This window comes from Pneumocystis carinii (genome assembly GCF_001477545.1).
Source record: "Pneumocystis carinii B80 chromosome Unknown supercont1.10, whole genome shotgun sequence".
Taxonomy (NCBI): Eukaryota; Fungi; Ascomycota; class Pneumocystomycetes; order Pneumocystales; family Pneumocystaceae; genus Pneumocystis; species Pneumocystis carinii.
In genome coordinates, this window is record NW_017264722.1 from 310,439 (window position 1) to 331,784 (window position 21,346).

General features: G+C 28.4%; 8 protein-coding genes across 8 annotated transcripts; 5 read left to right on the top strand and 3 right to left on the bottom strand.

Moving 5' to 3' along the window:
* Window positions 1-137: 137 nt before the first annotated feature.
* Window positions 138-1,489, bottom strand: T552_02382 (hypothetical protein). Its single transcript, XM_018370927.1, has 5 exons — window positions 1,201-1,489; window positions 926-1,158; window positions 531-880; window positions 413-472; window positions 138-362 (listed from the first exon to the last, which is right to left on the bottom strand). Exons 1-5 carry the CDS (start codon window positions 1,441-1,443, stop codon window positions 184-186), a joined length of 1,065 nt encoding a protein of 354 aa, XP_018225445.1. The 5' UTR covers window positions 1,444-1,489; the 3' UTR covers window positions 138-183.
* A 392-nt stretch (window positions 1,490-1,881) lies between these two features.
* Window positions 1,882-3,290, top strand: T552_02383 (hypothetical protein). Its single transcript, XM_018370928.1, has 2 exons — window positions 1,882-2,540; window positions 2,585-3,290. Exons 1-2 carry the CDS (start codon window positions 1,910-1,912, stop codon window positions 3,244-3,246), a joined length of 1,293 nt encoding a protein of 430 aa, XP_018225446.1. The 5' UTR covers window positions 1,882-1,909; the 3' UTR covers window positions 3,247-3,290.
* Window positions 3,291-4,220: 930 nt separating this feature from the next.
* Window positions 4,221-5,867, bottom strand: T552_02384 (phosphatidylserine decarboxylase). Its single transcript, XM_018370929.1, has 4 exons — window positions 5,471-5,867; window positions 4,931-5,429; window positions 4,721-4,885; window positions 4,221-4,679 (listed from the first exon to the last, which is right to left on the bottom strand). The coding sequence occupies exons 1-4, from the start codon at window positions 5,819-5,821 to the stop codon at window positions 4,267-4,269; spliced, it is 1,428 nt and encodes a 475-aa protein (XP_018225447.1). The 5' UTR covers window positions 5,822-5,867; the 3' UTR covers window positions 4,221-4,266.
* Window positions 5,868-6,683: 816 nt separating this feature from the next.
* On the top strand, window positions 6,684-7,465 carry T552_02385 (40S ribosomal protein S22). The gene is made up of 4 exons (XM_018370930.1): window positions 6,684-6,711; window positions 6,756-6,824; window positions 6,873-6,954; window positions 7,162-7,465. Exons 2-4 carry the CDS (start codon window positions 6,774-6,776, stop codon window positions 7,419-7,421), a joined length of 393 nt encoding a protein of 130 aa, XP_018225448.1. The 5' UTR covers window positions 6,684-6,711; window positions 6,756-6,773; the 3' UTR covers window positions 7,422-7,465.
* A 91-nt stretch (window positions 7,466-7,556) lies between these two features.
* On the top strand, window positions 7,557-13,633 carry T552_02386 (hypothetical protein). Its single transcript, XM_018370931.1, has 19 exons — window positions 7,557-7,844; window positions 7,889-8,007; window positions 8,053-8,443; window positions 8,491-9,057; window positions 9,101-9,783; window positions 9,829-10,219; window positions 10,262-10,609; window positions 10,659-10,880; window positions 10,928-11,061; window positions 11,111-11,288; window positions 11,334-11,619; window positions 11,668-11,774; window positions 11,822-12,117; window positions 12,160-12,242; window positions 12,286-12,527; window positions 12,570-12,710; window positions 12,752-12,955; window positions 13,000-13,147; window positions 13,190-13,633. Exons 1-19 carry the CDS (start codon window positions 7,602-7,604, stop codon window positions 13,585-13,587), a joined length of 5,181 nt encoding a protein of 1,726 aa, XP_018225449.1. The 5' UTR covers window positions 7,557-7,601; the 3' UTR covers window positions 13,588-13,633.
* Window positions 13,634-13,784: 151 nt separating this feature from the next.
* Window positions 13,785-16,995, bottom strand: T552_02387 (hypothetical protein; the record flags this gene model as incomplete). Its single annotated transcript, XM_018370932.1, has 10 exons — window positions 13,785-14,454; window positions 14,494-14,733; window positions 14,778-14,950; window positions 15,002-15,045; window positions 15,089-15,406; window positions 15,450-15,560; window positions 15,605-15,869; window positions 15,928-16,283; window positions 16,333-16,690; window positions 16,744-16,995. The coding sequence occupies 10 exons, from the start codon at window positions 16,993-16,995 to the stop codon at window positions 13,857-13,859; spliced, it is 2,715 nt and encodes a 904-aa protein (XP_018225450.1). The 3' UTR covers window positions 13,785-13,856.
* Window positions 16,996-17,239: 244 nt separating this feature from the next.
* On the top strand, window positions 17,240-17,732 carry T552_02388 (hypothetical protein). Its single transcript, XM_018370933.1, has 3 exons — window positions 17,240-17,422; window positions 17,475-17,482; window positions 17,535-17,732. Exons 1-3 carry the CDS (start codon window positions 17,286-17,288, stop codon window positions 17,684-17,686), a joined length of 297 nt encoding a protein of 98 aa, XP_018225451.1. The 5' UTR covers window positions 17,240-17,285; the 3' UTR covers window positions 17,687-17,732.
* Window positions 17,733-18,046: 314 nt separating this feature from the next.
* T552_02389 (hypothetical protein) lies at window positions 18,047-21,259 on the top strand. The gene is made up of 9 exons (XM_018370934.1): window positions 18,047-18,209; window positions 18,269-18,601; window positions 18,659-19,535; window positions 19,576-19,649; window positions 19,690-19,800; window positions 19,846-20,157; window positions 20,204-20,666; window positions 20,719-21,065; window positions 21,112-21,259. Exons 1-9 carry the CDS (start codon window positions 18,105-18,107, stop codon window positions 21,211-21,213), a joined length of 2,724 nt encoding a protein of 907 aa, XP_018225452.1. The 5' UTR covers window positions 18,047-18,104; the 3' UTR covers window positions 21,214-21,259.
* Window positions 21,260-21,346: the final 87 nt, after the last annotated feature.

Genomic DNA, 21,346 nt, shown 5'->3' on the forward strand with positions numbered 1-21,346 from the left:
ATTTTCAATTATTTCGGAAAAAAATCTAAAACGTATTTAATGAATCTAAGAAAAAAACTCTCTGAATGATATGTATATTTAAATAATTATTAGCTGATTAACAAAAGGCCCCATAATTCAATGTAAATATTCATGTTGAAATTATGAAAAAGGAAGGAAAAAGATCCTTTATTAAATTCGATATTATTCCGTCAAAGGAAATAAACTAATAATAAATGTAAGAATTTTGTGGCCTAAATTTCTTCTCCAATTGAATTCAACAGGCTCATTAGCATCTTCTTGATCATAAGAAGTAGATTGAGACAATCCATGCTCTGAATTGAGAGAAGACTGCTCATTTCGTGACGAGTTTCGATCTCTGTCTAAATTCAAAGCATTAGAGGATAGAAGAAATAAATAAATTTTATTTTACCTCGATTAATTATTCTTTGAAAAAAGAGCCTTAAACTTATTAAATGTCCTGTATGCCAAACTAATAATGTTAATCTTAAAAAAAAAAAAGAAAAAAAGAAAAAAAGAAATGAACATACAAAAAAACTGAAGTGCAATAAAAACCAATGTACAAAATCGTATCCATGAACTGTTTACGGAAAAAAGACCAACAAAAAAAGCCAATCTTATAAATAACCATAAATGAACAAACGCCATACGTAAGCGTTCATTGTTTGCATTATGATCCTGTGGATGTAGATCTGGATTAATAGTAGTTCTTGAAAACTGTGAATCATTTTGTACATTTTGATTTAAATATTGTGATGAATTTTCAGATGACATTAATAAAATCTGATATGAATTATCACCCCCTATAGAAAAAATAGAGCCATTATTCAAAACAGGTATGTTAGGATAACTTGAAACCTTGAAAAGACATGGTTTATTACTAAATCCAATTCAAAAAAAATAAAACATAAATTTTATAAATTACTCAACAACTGCTGCCTGATAATAAACTGGTAACCGTACATGGCATCCATGACTAGAACTAGACCCATTTCCTTCATTAAATACATTTTGTTCTGCTTTCTCTGTTCCAGAAGAACCATGATTAAATATATCATTAGAAAATGCATTAAATGCCATAGACATATCCTGAGACCCTGATGATGACGAAAGCATCTTAGAAACCATAATCAAATGAAATATAACCTCATCTGAACCCTACAAAAATTATACCCCATATCTATTACACAAAAAATATACCTCTTTAATAAACTGGCTAATACTCTGATCATTCCCAACAATATAATCATCAAATATAAGCCGATAATCAAATGTATTAATATATCCTTTAAATAGACTATTAATCCGACTTTTCAATACTTCTACTGTCGAATTTTTGTTTATTTCAATAGTAAATTCACTCAAATATGGAACAACTGAACACTTGATCCGAACCCTCACCTTGCAAAATACCTCCTCCTTATCATCATTAATACTATGCATATTCCAGATCTTTATTAAAAATATCCATAAACAAGACTCTTCACTTCATTTCTCATCGTTTACAAAAAATCCTCGTTTACCCTATAATAAAAAATATAACTACAATTTGATTTAAAAAAAACCAAAACTAGTTTATATTATTATTATTATTATTATAAAAGTTTATCATATATTGAGTATTTAATTTTTAAAGGAGGGTTTATATAATACATTAGAAACACAAAAATTGAAACATAAGTTAAACATATAATTAAGAAACAGAGAAAAATTTTGTATGAAATGAATATTCTATCAAAGATTTTTTTATAAAATGATAATCTGAAGTGAAATTAAGAAAAAACAAAAATTTAATAGCAGGACGTTAAATTTAATATATAATACTGTAGAAAACAATCAACAAATAATTTTAAGAGAAAAACATATAAAGATCAGAAAAGGGATATTTTGAATGATAGGTGTATTATAAATGTCGAAAATTAGATATATGTTATATTTTTATACAAAACATTATTCAGTAATAAACAGAAAGATACAATGTTATGAATTTAAACGTTATATTTTTACATTTTTTAAGAAGAAGGATACATTTAAAAGGGTAGAAAACAGACAAATACTATCTGAAGATAATCTTTTTCATCGTCTTTCAGAATCACCTATTGAAAATATTCGAAAAAAAGCAAAAATGATTAAGCAATATGCAAAATGTCCACTTTCTGGTAAGCCTGTTTTTTTTGAATGCCCAAATTGTGGATATCCTTCACATTATTCAGAGGTTGAATGGAAAATGGATGATCAACATGAAAGATTTTGTAAAAAATTAAGAGAAATAAATGAAGATGAACATGATTTGCACAGTGGAAGAGAAATGCATGAATTTTCACTACCTGTTTCTCAATTTCAAGATGCAACTGTAAATTTTTATAGTTGGCATTCATTTTTTCATACACGCTCATTTAAAACAATTAATTCATCAAGATCAGTTAGACATCTTTCAAAATTGCTTACATATCCAATTACTATTTTATCTGTTATTCATGAAGGTTCACCATACAATTTAAAAAACGGATTAACAATAGAAGGGCTTAAATCTCTACTAGGTTTTTCAAAAATATTAATAAATTATTTACTTATGTTTTATAAGCAATCAGGTCTACTTTGCATGCACATCCAGGGAATATGCATATGGATTCTGGCGCCTTTTTAAATATGAATAGATCATTAAGAATATTCGTCTTAGGAGCAAGAGCAGAAAGTACTTTACCAAGATTTCTATGGATGCAAGGAGGTGCTAATTTATTTCCAAATATTTTATTTCATATTTATTTTATTGGCCCAGAAGCTTCTAATATATCTAATAAGTCAAAACGTGATTCCAATTCAGATTCAATAGTTGAAAACTTTAGTCCAAATTTAATTTTTAGCACGTACTCAAAATATTACCATGAATTACATGAACAGGGCGAATTTGGATCATTTGATCCATGTTTTGACATTTTTTATCTTCCAAATCCTGCAATAGGGATCACATATCCTTCAACTTGGGACAAAACGATAAAATATTTATTAGAAACTCAATGTGTAATCTTTATGACAGGTTATTCACTAGAAAGTATTCAACAGGATATTGACTTTCTTAAAAAAAAATATGAAAATGAGTATGATATACTCTTAAAACCTATAGAAAATAGATTTAAAAGCATTAAATGGGATGTTTCAATTTTGAATCCAAGAGATATGATTCAAACTAATGCATATATATCAGGATTTCGTGGAAAGAAATATGAATTACAACATATTGATTAAACAAAACATCTACTATATTATATGTCTTTATCAATCTCAAAATAGAAGATGGACTGATTATAAATATTAATATTTGATTCAAAAATGGTGTATTAAAGTATTTTATATATTTTTAAAATAATTAGACTGTTTTACATAACTTAAAATTTTGAATATTACCAAATTCAATACATTTCTATAATATAAAAGACATTTTGTTAAACATAATTATTATAATTTATTATATTTCTTATCATAAACTACATTTATAATAATTCACTACTATTTAAAACTAATTTGGCTTAATATTCTGCATTTTTTATGAAATTCATTAATATTAAAAAAATAATTTTAAATATAATTTAAAATAAAGCTTAAAAATACAATTTTCCCATAAAATAGCTTTCAAATATAACAAAAATCTATAAACTCTTTGTTATTTAAAAAATGTTATCTTAAACAATCAATTAATATAGCATTAATTTGTAATTTAAAAATATTTAGATTACAACATTCTATAATATCAAATATTTATTTTTATAACAAATAACAACTCTTTAAATATAATAAAATAAAACTATCATAGAATATTAATCCTATATAATATATATATATAACCACATTAAAATTCAAAATTTGTATTTCTATACAAATTTAATTACAAGCTTCTTTTAAAAGACAAGATTATAAAAAATAATTTAAAGTTATATTTTATTTGTATTATTTTTAAAAATTACAAATTTTTTAAGAGTTGAACTTCGAAATATTAAATCTAAACTCTGTTAATTTCATCCTGCAAAAAATTCCTTAAAGAATTAAAATGCAGTGTATGAAATAATAATATAAGAGTAAGAAAATGATTAAACTTATTGAGTACATCGTTTAACAGGATCAAACTGAATGAAAACGATGTAATTAATAGTTTTGACATGTTAAAAAATATTTAAAGATTAATTTTTTTACTTGTATGTATTTTGTAGCATCTAGAGTGATGAAACATATTTTTAAGACTAATAAAACCAAAATTTTTACAAAATATACTTAATAAACTTTACTATTATTAACTCTTCCTAAGCATTGACCCATAAGAATCCTACTTCCTTCAGAAACTAAAAATTCAAAATCTTGAGGAGCCTCAAAAATCAAAATAATCGTACTGCCAAAATTAAATCCTCCCATCTGTTGACCTATTCGTAAAGGATAACCTTTTAAGAAATCCGAAAATGTAGAATATGTTGTTTCTGTATAAGTTCCTTTTGGAGCATTCTTTTCCACAACATTGGTTTTGAAATCTTTATCGAAATCTATACGAATACTACCAACATTTGTAGCACCGACAGGTATCATACTCATAAATCCATAGCGATACTGTCCAAGAAGTACAACTCTTTCATTCAAAATAAAAAGATTGGTTATTCTTTTAGCAAAATATGGAGAAACACTATAAAGTTCCCCTAATTTTTTTATAAAATAAAACATAATATTTATTTAATACCTGAAAAATAACGCCGTTTTTCTACAACCCAATTTGTAGGAGAATGAAAACGATGATAATCGCCAGGAGAAAGATATATAACAGCAAAATACAAACTATTCCCTTCTTTTAACCTATCCATAATGTCATATCCAAGTATAATATCCTTTCCAATTTTATTAGCATCTAATATGTATTAAATTTGCATCCTTGTATAAAAAATAAGCATACTATCAATATTTACATGAATTCCATATTTTTTCCCATTTTCGTTATAAAGCATATGTGAATGTGAAATCCCATTCGTTCCTGAAAAATGCATTTCTTCTTCTAAAGCTTTAACAAAATTTTTATCAAAGACAATCTCATTATTAGATAAAGTTGAAGAATCACCAATCAATGCATCTAAAGAATACGATAATCCTTTAACCTGTTCAATCCTTCGTCCTTCAACTAACCCAAAATGAAGCACTTTTCCATCTGCCGGTGAAACAATCAATGCATCATTATCAATTTCACGTACTCCTGGCTTCAATTCTCTATAAAAAAATTCCGAAAAATTCTTAACTTTTCTAAGATCTTGTTCTGCCATCTCATAAAGATTACATCCAAATACCCATGCATAAAATTTAAATGCAGGAACTCTCATCCAAATCGGAAGCGTAATTTCACTACATTTTCCCCATATCCTAGAAAGCGCTTTCAAAGGAAGTGACCTTAAAATATAAAACTGTTGAATCAGGACCCTTCATACACTATACCCCACCCCACCTGCCAAAAACCACATACATGAATATCATCTGAAACCCTCCTATCATTCTCCTCTAATACATCCTCTGTCTTATACTTCTTCCTCACATTTCTATAGTGCACAAAAACTACATACACTATACCAACCGTAAGAGGTATCGAATACCATTGAATCTTGGTATAATTCCATCGTTCATCAACACCCTTCCCCCATAACCCATTGAACCCCTCTTTAGACCCAATAAACCGTCTAGAACCATATAAAATAGATAATATTCTAGACTGTCCACTGCTTATCTTTGACCAACATCGTACAATAGGTCTAACTGTAACCAAGCGTTTACAATATCTGTTAGCCAGTATTGTTCGCATTGTTTTTACTGTTTTTTCCCTTTATTTAGAGAGAGAAAACATCCGTTTAAAGAGCTGATGCCTTATTTTTAGGCTCATCCAAATCTCTATAAATATATGTAGTTAAGCTGTGTAATATCAAATGAGTAGGGTTAGACCTAATTATAGAGGGGTAAAATAGGGTTAAACAGGAGTAGGGTTAGGGCGGGAGCAGGGTTAAGTAGGAGCTAGGGTTATTAGGAATAGGGTTAGGAGTTAGGGCAGAAGTTAAGGGGCTAGGGTTAGGGGTAAGAGTAAGAGTTAGTATAAAGGTTAAAGGTAAAGACGAAGGGTAAGAAGGGTAAAGAGAAGTTAGGATTAAGAGGAGGAGAGGGTTAGGGCGGAGTAGAGGGTTAGGGCTGAGAGCAGGGCAAGGGTTAGGTAGAAGAGGAGAAGGGTCAGGGTTAGGGATTAGTTAAGGAATACGCTTAAATACAAGTACAAGAGTTAGGGTTTAATAATAAAGTCAAGGGTTAGGGTTAGGGTTTAACATTAGGATTACATACAAGTTAAGGCGTAGTGTTTTAATTGAAGGTAAAGAAAGGCCAGGGTTAAGTAACACTTAGGGTCAGGGTAAGTACGATCAACATTAATAATAGGGACAGGGCCAGGGTTAGGGTTAAGATTTATGCGGAGTAATTAATAGAAAAGGTTAAGGATTAAGCTAAGAGTAGAGTGAGGTATAGGGTTAGGTATAGCTATAGGGTTAGGGTTCCGGGTTAGGACTTTATTCAGTCACATTTTTAAACGAGACGAACTTAAAGTCAAGAAATAAAATATTCCAATAAAAAAAAAGGTTAAAAATCATTAAAAAAAACATTTATAAATAAAAAAAAATCATATTTAGCAATTAGTTTTGTGTCTTTATTAGGGTAAGAAATAAAATAATAGATTAAGAGATATTAATATTTTAAAGAGTAGAATAATTATAGAAATGGTTCGTATATCGGTATTAAATGATTGTTTGAATGGGATTATGAATGCAGTATGTTTTTATATTTATAAATAGAAAAAAGAAATGAATGGTATTTAGGAAAAGCGAGGAAAACGACAAGTTCTTATTCGACCATCGAGTAAAGTTATTTTAAAATTTTTGACTGTTATGCAGAAACATGGTATGAAATTCCTGTTATATGAAAAAAAGAATAAGGGAGACATGATGAATATGTTTTTTTTTTTTTTTCTAAAAAAAAAGAATTGGATGGTTAAAATGGATTTATAAATATAAGCTTTGAAGCTATTTTATAAACAAATGAGATAGAAATTAATATTTTTTTAATATTATCTATCAAGGAAAATAAATACTAATTAAAATGGTTTAGGTTATATTGGAGAATTCGAAGAAATTGATGACCATCGTAATGGTAAAATCGTTGTTCAATTAAATGGACGTTTAAATAAATGTGGGGTGATTTCACCCAGATTTAATGTTCGCCTTATAGATATTGAGAAATGGGTTACTCGGCTACTACCTTCTAGACAATTTGGATTTATAGTTTTAACAACAAGTGCTGGTATTATGGATCATGACGAAGCTCGAAGAAAACATGTAGCTGGAAAAATTATTGGATATTTTTACTAGATAATCCTTTCTATTTAATAATTTCAATATTAAAAATAAAAATTTTGTTGTATATTTATTTTAATATAAAAATCCTTTTTTAATTGTATACGACGTAACCTTTTTATATTAGCAATAGAAGCGGGAGTTTAGAAAAGATAGAATTCTTAATATTTATTAAGAGACTTATACTTTTCAGAAATGACAACTCTTGCCTGTCAGTTAAAAGAGATTCATAAAAATCATTTAGAATCATGGGATAAAGAAAAAAAAATATCGTCGCTTCTTTTTGATCCAGTAGAAGCAGCAGATCAAGATCTAGATTCAGTATTTTCTATTGCAAACAATGGATTTATAGAGTTATCGAATATTGAACCTAAATTTAAGCGTTTTTCAAGGACGCTTTTCTCAGAAGAATCTAAATACATAGATCGTTTTACACAAGTATAAATCTTAACATGTTTTATCATGAATATTGATTTAAATAGACGAAATCAGAAAATGATTATCTTGACAGTTCTATTGATGCATTTTTATCTATTCTAGCACCATATTTTTTGCTGAAACCTTCTATAAAAGTATTGGAATGGTTAATACGTAGATTCAAGTATATATATATATATATTTGGAAGATGATTTATTTTTTAAATAGGATACATAAGATGAATCAGAATTCTCTTTTACTTTCAATTCTTCCATATCATATGCATCCTTTTTTTGTGAAAGTTTTATCAATTATAGACATACCTTTACCGACATGGTCATTTCTTCTTCCTTTCAAAAATAACAGAATAAATCCAACACATTATATAATTTCCAAGTCATTATCAAATAATGAAGTTCTTTTTTCATTATTTATGGAATATGTTCAGTCTAAAGTTAAGGAAAAAAAAGATTATCAAATTCTTTTAAAATTTTGGGCTACATGTGTTGCAGAAACTATTTATATTATGAGGAAAAATCAAGAAAATGAAGAAAAAATTATTTCAAAAACTCTTCCAAATGTTTTAGAAGGACTATTATCACAATCATCAGAATATCAGGTATCAATACAAAACATCTAATAAAAAAGTATTTATATAACATATAGATTGCATGCTACATAGTATTAGTTACTATTAGTTCTAATTATTCATTATCGGAAAAGTCATTAATTACTGCATTAACTTTAGTAAGCAGAACATTAAACAAAGTTACAATAAATGCAGGACTTATTTGTTTGGCACAACTTGCACAAACGAGAGAAGGATGTAAACCTCTACCTATTCCCGTATTTAAATCATTATTAAAAATTGAGAATATTAACAAAGAGTTTATCATGGTTGGTGAAAAATATCGCTCAGATAAATTAATTGTTGGCTATATTCAATGCTTAATAGAAGATAAAATGAAAAACAATGATTTTTCTTTATTCGAAGAGTTGGAACTATTTTTTTCAAAAATATATTTCTCAAAAGATGAATTCAAAGCAATTATACATTCTTTATTCCTTCAAATTATACATTCAAAAGATTTACCAGTTGAAGCCAGAAATTATATTTCTAATATTGTCAAGAAGTTTAAAGAAGATATACAATTTAAGCCTATTCTAGAAGACCTAACAAAAATATTTAAAAACGATATAACTGAAATACAAAATATTCTACAAATAACTATAGTAAGTTTTTTATGTATTTTTTTAAATCCTAAGAATTCTTTAGGAACCATCACCTCCATCTGTTTTGGAAAATATTGTAGTAGAACATACAAATATAATTGAAGAAAATACAGAAACAGAAGAATTTACACATTTAATTAATAACATTCAAAATGTTATTTCAGAAAACTTAATTTTTGTAGATTCTAATCAACAATTATTTTACAAAGCTTTCCATATAGCATGCAAACATCCAGAAGGAATTAATATACTTTTTTCGAACTCTATCTTCCAGGATACATCATTTAAACTTTACTTTTTATCTCAAATATGGACATGCCAAAACTTAGATGATATTAATATAAAAAGCTCTATAATAACTTCTTTAGAACAATGTCGAGTAATTTTATCAAATGAAAATGAAAATATCGATTACCAATTTTTTATACCATATCTTTTGATCCCTCTAAATAGTGAATCATTAGAAATAAGGGAGGCTACATCAAAAGTAATTCCTCTTTTAATAGAAAAATTGAGAATTTCTTCAACAGAAGATTCTATAATATGTGGTTTTAATAACATATATGGCAAAAAGTCTTCCAAACTTATCTGGCTTTCAAGAAAAGATGAAAAAAGATTTCTTAAAAAAATATTAATGCCTAATATTCAAGAATGCATCCTCGATAAAAATTATATATGTAAGATACTTACTGAAGTTTTCGAGTCAAATGACAAAAAAGATATCAGGTACTTAACTATCCAAGAAATTGTAACCATCTAAAGTTTCTTTAGTTTTGGTCGTTCTATTTTAAAATTTATATGTTCTCATATTATTTATTGTCCTCTTCAGGATGTTTGGTTTAAATTACTGCAAATAATTAATAATTCTACTGAAAAAAACATTCATAAAACAAAAATTCTTCTTCCAAAATTAAAACGTTATCAAAATATGAAAATGGAAGCAAGAAATAAGTTTTTAATTATTAAAGAACTCTGCAAAATTGTCGTAGAAGGTGAAAATGGTCTTGGTATAAAATTGCTATTAGAAATTGCACAGTCTGATCATACGGAATTTGTTATTGGGGCATGTGAACGGCTTTCAGAATTATGGAATTCTATCGAACATAGTATTATGTTTGATATTTGCAAAATATTTATTGATCATAGTCAAAATAGAAATAATGTAAGTATTTAAATTTATTTAAATAAAGATTAATAAGTTTAGTCAACATCTTTAATAATTACAAAAATGCTTAATGATATTGAGATCCCTGAAGAAGTTTTTATTTCTTTATTTTCTAGCTTAAATTTAAAAGATCTTCTTTCATCATTATTAACTAAATCTCAAAAAGACAGAGATTCTCAAAATAGGGAAATAGAAAAAGAGTTACAATATATTACGATATTTTTGGAACTATTAGAAAAAAACAATCCTGAAACAAAACAACAATTAATTACACCTCTTTTTACTTCATTAAATTTCTTAATTACTTTAGAAACAAATACAAGAATATCAATGGCATATCCAGAACAAATTATTCTTACATGCCTTCAGAAAATAACAAGTAACACTGTATTTATTTTATTTCTAAAAAGTTTCTTTTGCTTACGAATCATGTTAGTCTACCAGTTTCGATTCTAAAACAATTCGTATGGACCTCTTAATAAACTGCATATGCTCATCACCGACTCCTCATGTTCATAACCGCGCTTTATTACTTATTACAACAATTGCTAAAACAGCACCTGAATTAATTCTTCATAATATTATGCCTATTTTCACATTTATGGGAACAAATATTCTGCATCAAGATAATGATTTTTCTGAATATATTATTGAACAGGTATATATTTCAATAGTTTGCTGCTAATTTTCTTTTAACATCTTAAGACTATTCAAAAAGTTATTCCGGCTCTTATTTCTAACAATGGAGATAAAAAAGCCGATATAGTAGTGAATTTTTCCACAATATTAACGAGTTTTGTAAATGCATTTACTCATATACCAGATCATCGTAAACTCAAGTAAAATATTCTATATCTACATTAAACAATGATTTTAATATAATTATAGACTATTTATTATTCTTATCAAAACCTTAGGCCCTAATGATTTTTTATATGCCTTCCTTGTTTTACTTTTAAACATGAAATATAATCTTGAAGAAAAAGGAAAAAATACAGAGGCTAAAACAATTGCAAGCTTTTGTTTATCTTTATCTACATCATTTGACATAGAAGTACAGCTATTGGTAAATATTCTTTATTCAACTTTTTTAAATTTAAATCTATTATAGTCTTTTTGGAAACTTTTAGATTTTGCAAAATCATTAACTATAAATACATTAGACATTCCAGATGATTCCATCTTGATAGATACTTCAGAATTTGATGACGATAGATTGAATAGTTTACGTTCTCAACTTATTAAGATTATTGGCAATGTTTTTGCTTCAAAACACTTTAAAAAATTATTTCTGACTATACACAAAACTATCTCTGATGATAGTAACGTATATTCTAGTATTTATAAAATTATAGAAATACTAATTGAAATGAAAGAAATATTTGTAGTTTATAAAAGTAGGACTATATCTTTATTTTAACTTAAACTAATACTAATTAAATTAGCTCTTGAAGACTCTTTACAATATGTATTAAAAGAAACTCTTATACTTTTACCTATAAAATCATTCACTATTACCATCAAAAAAATGTTAACATCAAAAAATCTCAGGGTAATTATATCAATTATTATATTTTTACACTGTTTACGTTTTAATAGCTTCGTTTAAATGCTTGTGTTATTCTAAAAGATAAAATTGAGACAGAATCATTAGAAAATACCAATACAGAATTAGCAGCAATAGATCTTCTTCCTGATATTATTGAAAATACATTTAAAAAAGGTCTCGAATTAACATATTCAGCTCTTATCTGCATTAATGTTATAGCAAAAAGATATGGGAAAAATAATCCTGCAAAGTTTTTTCAAATACTTGAAAATATAATTGAAGTTGGACTTAAAAACGAAAGCAAAGATCTTCAAATATTATCATGTATTTCTATAACAATTCTAAGGTATACATTTTAAAATATTATTATAAATTAACTTCATTTTAGTGAATGCCTAGGGCCTCGTTTGGTCCCAAAACTTCCAAGCTTTGTTCCTTATATTTTAGAGAAGCTTAAAGAGTCACATGATGGTAAACTTATATTTATTCCATTATATTATCTAATAGATGTTAGATATTTTTGAAATAACAGTATGTTCTCTTATGGAAGCACTTATTAATTCTATTCCTTCATTTATGCTATCCTATACAAAACTAATGCTTGAAGCATACTTATATAAAAATCCTACAGAAAATGAGGAATTAATTATAATAAAAAATTCGTTAAATAATGCTATAGCAAATAAATTTCCTTTAAAAACAATATTTTCGTCAATTTCACAATCTTGGAAGTATATCATTACTTTAGACAAAACTGTATACTTTTCATTAATCATATATTTAACTAACATCTTTTAGACTATTATAATTAGTCTTGATTTATTAGAAATAACTATAAAGAATTCCAAGAAAGAAGATATAGAAAAGATTTCATTGAAATTATTTAATTTTTTTCTTGAAATATTTGATATGATACATGATAATCAATTAGATACTAAAGTAAGCTCCTTTTAATTATTTGGAATTAAGGCTTATGTTAGATTATAATAACTATAAAAGAAAAGGCACTCGAAGTATTTATACAAGTAATTATGAAATTAAACGATATAGCATTTAGACCTTTGTTTCTTAATTTTCGTCAATGGGCTTTTAAAGATTTTTATAAAGAAAATATAGAAATTGATCCAAAACCTCGTTTATTGATTTTTTATAAATTTCTTGGAATATTTTTGGGACGATTTAAAGTAATAAATTAGCAGAAATAAACATTAATTCTCACTTCTAATAGTCAATTGTAACAAATTATTTTTCTCATATTTTTGATGATACTATTGAATTACTTAAAAAAGAACAAGAAGGAACCTTTTCTTTAAATTCAGATCTGTGGGAGGCAATTATAAATTCAATTTATCAAAGCCTTTTGCATGATACAGAAGGTAGTGCTTACATTATACCATATTTAATCTTAATATATACAGAATTTTGGCAAGATTCTATACGATTTTCAAAAATTGCACCTGCACTTATATCTTATTTATCTTTTGCTCCTAGATACAAAATAGAAAAGTATTTAATTCCTTCTATAGCACAGTTAGCATCAGTCACGATTTCAGATGAACATTATAAAACGATTAATACTCTAATTCTCAATCACATGAATTCTGATAATACAGCAGTACGTCTTGCTGCTTTAGAAACTCAAAAAGAACTTTATACTAAACTTAAAGGAGAATGGCTTGCAACACTTCCACAAACTATACCATTCATTTCAGAAGCATTAGAAGACAAAAATGAGAAAATTGAATATTCTACACAAAAACTTATTATAACTATAGAATCATATCTTGGAGAACCTCTCCAACGATTTCTTACATGATTTTTCTTAAATATAACTAATAATCAAATACACATAAATATCATTTGACTATTATTTCAGGACAAATAATATCATTCCATATTTAATAAAAGCAAAATCAAAACAATTTAATATATGTTTTTAAAAATAACTCATTTGATATTATATAATTCATATTCATGAAAAAATACAGTAATATATGAAAAAAAACCGAAATAACTTTTTTATCACGTTAGAAACTAATAAATACTATAATACTATATACATTATTATTATCTACATCAAATTTATCAAATATCAGTATATATAACAGACTCTGCAAGAGTAGTGTTTACAGGTAACTCCATTGTAGCATTTGTAGAATTTTGTTCTATGGAAACAGAAGGGTTAGATTCATTAACAGATTGTCTTTCTTTCTCAGCATTTTTTTTGAAATATTCCCGAGATCTTAAATAAATCTGTTCCATAACACGAATATTTTCTTTAGTTTGTTCCAATTCCCATATTTTTGACATTATATCTTTGACTTTAAGCACAGGATTTTCCCAAGGTTTTAAGGCATCTTGGGCAGTTATGCTTTCATCAAGCCATTTTTCAACTTTTATAGCATTTGTTCTATAAGCTTCAACATCTTCAGGTCTAAAACCAGGTTCTTCAACATCACGCATAGTTTCTTTCATTCCTGAACCAAAGCCAGCTTCATCTAAAATCTTTTTATAGGGTATTTTTTTATCACCATCAGAGTCATCTAATGGCTCTCGTATTTTCTCAATAGGAAGGCTGTTTAAAAAGCGCATAAAGCCATCTATTCGTCTTCTTAACTCATCAATTCTAAAAGATCGCTCACGAGCATCAACTCTTCTTTCTGAAATAGGGCTTTCTAAAGCTCTAAAAAATTAATAACAAATATAACATACAAAAACATACTTAATAATATTTTTACGTTCAGTCAATTCTTCCAATGTTGACACATCTCCATTCTTTTCAAGCCATTCACTTACACTTTTAACAACATTTGACAATTCTTCACGTTGCTCTTGATTACTAACAGCTATAAATTCGTCAATTTCAAGAAGCTCCTGAACGTTATAAATATAAGCCTCAAGAAGGTTCCTTGCTTCATCACGAGCAGCTCTTTTCTTATCTATTTCCTTTAAATTAAGTAACCTTAATAAAATTAAAAAAAATAAAAACAATTTAAAATTATTTACATATTCCTAGAAGCCATTTTAAAGTTTTTATCTTGAGGATTTAAATTCGTATATGAAATTTCAAAATCCAAAGGTCTTGTTGTATTTTTTCTTTTTAGTTTATCATCATCATCATCATCATCATCATCATTAGATTCTAAAGAATCGTAATATTCAACATAATTATATTCTTCCTATTTTTTCAATTAGCTTATATAAATAATAACATTAATAGGAAATAATACAAATAATTTGCGTTCATATTCTTTATGAGACTTTTCGTAAAAATCTAATAGGAGCTTTAGAATTTTTTAATAAATAAATTAAAATACTTAATGTGGACATGACTTTAGATCTGCACTCTACAAAAGCACTTTTCACAGTAATCAAGCCTGAAAAATTGAGTCTAAACGTAACAGATGTAGCAAGATTTTCGCAATAACTCTGATTATCGTGTTGATTTTTCAAATAATCAACAGAGTCATTAAATCCACTTATTTTGACAGTAGCAAACTCAGTTCCTGGAAGTCTAAAACCTACAACATGCGAAAAAATAATATTAAATTCGCTTAAAAGAGCAAAATTAACAGTCTTGTCTTTATTTAATTCCATCCCTTTTAAAAATAAAGAATGTGTAACAACTTTGGAACCTAACATATTAAATTTTCCTGTATTTTCAGCCATAAAACTTACTATCATGTAGATCAGGATAACTTATAAAAACAGAATTCATAGTAATATCAGTCGATTTAATATTTTTTACACGAAACTGTCCTGACAAACCAGCTCCTCGAAAAACAGCACCTTAATTGAAGTAAGAAAAAATATAAAATATCAAATATCTTTACCCAATACTGCGGCCTCATCTGCATTTACACTTCTTGCAACTTTTTTGGATCCGACCAAAGCTTCTATTTCTTTCTGAACAAAAGGAACTCTTGCACCACCTCCAGCTAATACAACTGAATTTACAAATCGAATAGGCTTTGAAGTCATTGAAACAGCATCAGTGATCGGTTTTTTTATGTCATCAACTAATCCTCGCAACAATCCTTCAAATATTTCTCGACTCACTTTAATACTATAATCAATACCCTCATGGAGATTCTCAATCTTTAACACACAAGTTAATATATATATATATAATAATAATAATCTTCATTATTTGTACCATTAAATGGGCTTCAGAATTTATACTAAGAATTTGTTTGATTCGTGATGACTCATGAAATAACTTGGTAATTGCCTTTGGATTTGATCTTATAGAATCCTTCATAAGCGGCCTTTTCGATAACTCAAATTCTTGTATTAAATACTCTAAAAGCTTCCATGTGATTGTATCACCCCCAAAATACCTATTATATCCAACGCCTATCACTTTCAAAAGCGTAAGAGTTTTATTATTCAGAAGAGTAAGCGTTTTAAATGAAACATATGTAGCTGTTGTACTCCCTGCACCCATATCATAGAAAATATGATATTGAGATTCATTACTAAATATACGAGTCATAGCATAATTAATCGCAACTAATAACCCTTATTACAAATAAACCTTTTCACTATAAATCTTATATACTTGCATATCCTTCATTTACAAGAGAAATAACTTTCAATCCTGCTATTTCCGCTGCATCTAATACTGCATGTCGCTCAATCTCTGTAAAAAATGATGGAACTGTTATAACAACATCTGTTATTTTTTCCCCCACAACATCCTCCGCCATATTCTTATAATTTTCAAAAATCATTGCTGTTAACTCCTCAACCGTAAATGTTCTATCATTATGAACAAATGCTACTCCTGATCCATTATTACTAGGAATAAGCTCAATATTCCTATATAATGACATATATTCCCTAACTTCTCGAGAATCATAAGGCTTTCCAATTAACGACTTTAATGACGGAAAAACTAACGACTGGTTCCTAAACAACTACGAAACACTTAATCCCTGTTCAAAAACATCTCTGCCCCTCAATAACTCACTAAATCTGCTGCATATGTCCCATAAACCCGTTCATCACCATTAAAACCAATAACACTCTGATCCTTACGTTTAGATTCTCTCGTAAGAACTATTTCTATAGGGATTCCATGGTTAATAATGGCTCCTTTAATCCACTCCTTCCCATAATCAATAGCAAGAATTACCCCATTTACCGGTATTATTAAACGATTTAAAGACAAAAACAAAAAACATAACAGACTGGCAGCTCCATATATAGACGTACTCCTCATATTTGCTCAGTTCTGCCTGAGTTTCGCCTAATCAAATGGCACCAAAAAAATCTACAAAAAAATGTCGTTAAATTTGCTGGCAAATTTAACGATATAAAATATCACCCATAGAAAGGTCCAATTCGTTTAGAAGAGTAAAAAACAGAGAAAAAAGAGAAACCAAAGTGATAAACAGAGTCAAAAAATCAATCTGCACAATAAGCTTTTTTCCCTATAAAATTGGCATAATTTTTGTTTTTTTCCAGAAAAAACAATAAAGTTGACAGTGACTATACATAAAAATAAATAGAATGAGTAGAGAAATACTGTCAAAAGGTCCTAAAAAACAAATAATACCCGGAAAAGAAGAATTATATGGCGAAACAAGTGATAAACCAATATCGACAAAAGATACACAAATGTCCCTTTTAAATCTCGGAATGCGTATGTAAGTTAATAACAAACACAAATTAATGATCAGAATCAGCTAATTATTCCAGACGAAAAGGTTAGTTCATCCTACTATATCACTTCAAATTTCTCATTCATCTAATTAATAGCGGTTTCATCTGGATATAAAACAAAACAAGACAATTCTTCTGCTTCTTCTGCTTCTTCTTTCTCTAATAATAACCTTACTGATTCGTCAATACTTCCTATTCCTTATCAACCACTCGGAAACCCATCGATCAAGCGTAAACGAGCACCCTAAAAATTAAATATCTCTAGCTAATTGCTTATCTTCAAATAAAATTATACAGCTATTCAAGAACCTTATAACACCCTAAATTCCCTTATCCAATCCCCATATATACATATTTATTCAATCCCATTAAAAATACACTGACAATAGCTTATCAGCCAGATAAAAAACCATAATTAACCAATAAATCCCTAATAAATATCAAAGCTATTGGGTAACATCTGGGTTTATATTGTGCATGTTTTTTTAATAAGAGGTCTGGCAGATAGAAATTTGAAGGGCGTTTTCGAGCAAATTTTTAAGCTTAAAAACCAGAAATCAAAAAATCAATAAAAAGAGACAAAAAAAAAGAGAAATAACAAGCAAATTATAGAGAAAAAAGGGAGTATAATTGAGGTATTTTAAGGGGTAAAAAGGCAGAGAAGAAATGGCGAGTTCATGGAAACCACGGATAGAAATAAATTCTCAGCTTATACGAGTTCTTAAGAACTCTATTTCAGAGGATTCAGTATGTAGAAATGAGGCGATGATGGTAGGGGAAGGGGGTTTTGAGGGGTTTTTTGAGGGGGGAAATTTCTAATGTTTATATAGCATCTAGAAGAAGCACAAAAAATCCCGGATTTTAATAAATATTTAGCTAATATTTTCCTGGAAGCAGATGGATCGGATATTTCAGTTAGATCTACAGCAGGATTACTTCTTAAGAATAATGTCAATATGTTTTTTTCACAAATACCAGTGGATGATTTAATATATCTTAAAGAAGCGTCTATCAATGGGCTTTCAGATCAGCAACAACTTATCCGTAGTATTGCGGGGAATTTAATTACGACTATTATTAGGAAGGGGGGTATTATAAATTGCCCGGAGATTCTGCCCAAACTTATGCAAATGATGGAAAGCCCGGATGTTTTAACACAGGAGGTAATAGATTGATTAATTCGAAGAGGAAACAAGTTTTATATGTATTTTTTTTTGTAGGGGGCATTTAGTGCTATGACGAAAATATGTGAAGATTCGTCTCGAGAACTAGATCAAGAATATAATGGGGAACGTCCATTAAATTTTATGATTCCTAAATTTCTTTCATATACGGATTCGAAGAATCCGAAGATTAGGGCGGATGCGTTTTTCTGTCTTAATCAGTTTATTTTGACTAAATCTCAATCGCTTTTTGCTCATATAGATATGTTTCTTACAAAGCTTTTTCAATCAGCGACAGATAGTACACCAGATGTAAGAAAAAATGTATGTCAAGCTTTGGTTATGTTACTTGATATAAAGTCGGACAAAATTCTTCCATCGTTTAATAGCATTGTTGAATACATGCTTTATTGTACATCAGATTCAGATGAAAATGTTGCATTGGAGGCATGTGAATTTTGGTTAGCTGTTGCGGAGCAACCGGAGCTTCAAGTACCATTAGAACAATATCTTGATCGAATTGTGCCTATTTTGTTGAAGGGGATGGTATATTCAGAATTAGATATTTTAACATTAGGAGGAGATGAAGATGATACTCATATTGCGGATAAACCGGAAGATATTAAGCCTCAATATGCAAAAGCAAAAGTTCATGAAAACCAGCACATATACGATGAATCTTCTCAAAAAATTCCAAGACTTGATGATGATAATAATTTCGATCAAAGCGATTATGATTATGATGAAAGCGATGATGAAGCCTACTCTCAATGGAATTTGAGAAAATGTTCTGCTGCAGCTTTTGATGTTCTTTCCACAGTATACCATAATAAACTTTTAGAAATTTCTATGCCATATTTAAGGCAAAATATTTTTAATGAAGATTGGAAAATAAGGGAAGCAGGTGTACTTTCTTTAGGAGCTCTCGCAGAAGGTATTCGTTTATTATTTATTTATCTTCTAAATGCATCTAGGCTGTTTTAAAGATATGGAAAAATTTTTGCCAGAACTATTTCCTTATCTTATATCATTATTAAATGATCCTAAAGTAATATTTAATTTTTAACTATTTTTCTAACATAATTTAGCCTTTAATGCGACAAATGACATGCTGGACACTAGGAAGATATGCTAGATGGGCAGCTTTTTTACCATCTGAAGAAGAAAGACAAAAATATTTTGTTACTCTTTTAGAAGGGGTTACATTTTCATTATTAAACATTCTCTTCCTAATCTTTATATAGTTGCTGCGTATGGTACTAGATAACAATAAAAGTGTTCAAAAGGCTGGATGTAGCGCTTTAGCTAATCTTGAAGAACAAACTGGACCAATTCTTATCCCTTATCTTAATCCCATTCTTCATGCTTTGGTTATGGCATTTCAAAAATATCAACAAAGAAATCTTCTTATATTATATGACGCACTGCAAACCCTTACAAATTCTGTAGGCCAAGCTTTAAACAAAAAAGAATATATTGATCTTTTGATGCCACCTCTTATTGAAAAATGGGATTCTCTTGCTGACGATGATCGAAATCTTTTCCCTTTACTAGAGGTTAATTTGACTTAGATATTTTAAAAAATATTGATTAATTATTTAGTGTTTATCATCTGTTACTGTCGCTTTAGGTGATGGATTTATGCCATTTGCACAACCAGTATTTTCTCGCTGCATATCCATTATACATAAAACCTTAATACAACTAAATGCATATAACCAGGATCCAAGACTCGATATACCTGATAAAAATTTTCTTGTAACATCTCTTGATTTATTAAGTGGCCTTGTAGAAGGCCTCGGCACCAATTTTGAATACTTAATTATGCAGGCTGAGCCTCCTCTTGTACAACTATTATCAATTTGCATTACAGATCCATCACCAGAAGTTAGACAATCATCATATGCATTGCTTGGAGATTTATCAATTTTTTGTTTTCACCATATTAAACCATATATAGCACCCCTCATGTCAGAACTAATTGGACAATTGGACTTACAGCATGAATCGTTCGGTGTTTATAGCAATGCAGCATGGTCTTCTGGAGAAATATCTTTAAAAATGGGTTAGTTTTTTTCATTCTTTATAACTAAAATATTCATCATTCATTAAAATAGGTCTCGAAATGTTGCCTTACGCAAATCCATTATTAAATCGGTTAATTAAATTACTCAAAGAACCTAATTCACTGCCAAGCGTTCTCGAAAATTGCGCTATAGCCATAGGTAGACTAAGTTTAGTATGCCCTGATTCAGTAGCTCCAAATCTTCGAAATTTCGCTAAACCATGGTGTGCTGCTTTAATGAATGTACATGATAACGAAGAAAAGGATTCTGCTTTTCGAGGTTTATGTGCATCCATCTCTAGAAATCCTGAAGCTATGACTGATGTTCTTCCCGATTTCATGTCTGCTATTGCTAGATTTCAAAAACCTTCCCCCGAACTTAACGACATGTTTTCAAAGGTTTCTTTTATACATCCTTTCTATCCCTATCTATTAACTTTTACAGATTTTAAGAGGATATAAAGCAATACTAGGCAATTGGGATAATATTATGTCAACCCTTCTCCCTGAAAACCAACAACATTTACGACAACGATATATCATTTAATCAACTTATTACACACTTTATTCTTGATCTATTCATATACCCCGACCTTCTTTTCTTGCATCTATTAATACTTAATTATTCTATTTTACCCCCCTCTATATATATATCACCACCACCAACCACCTTCGACACA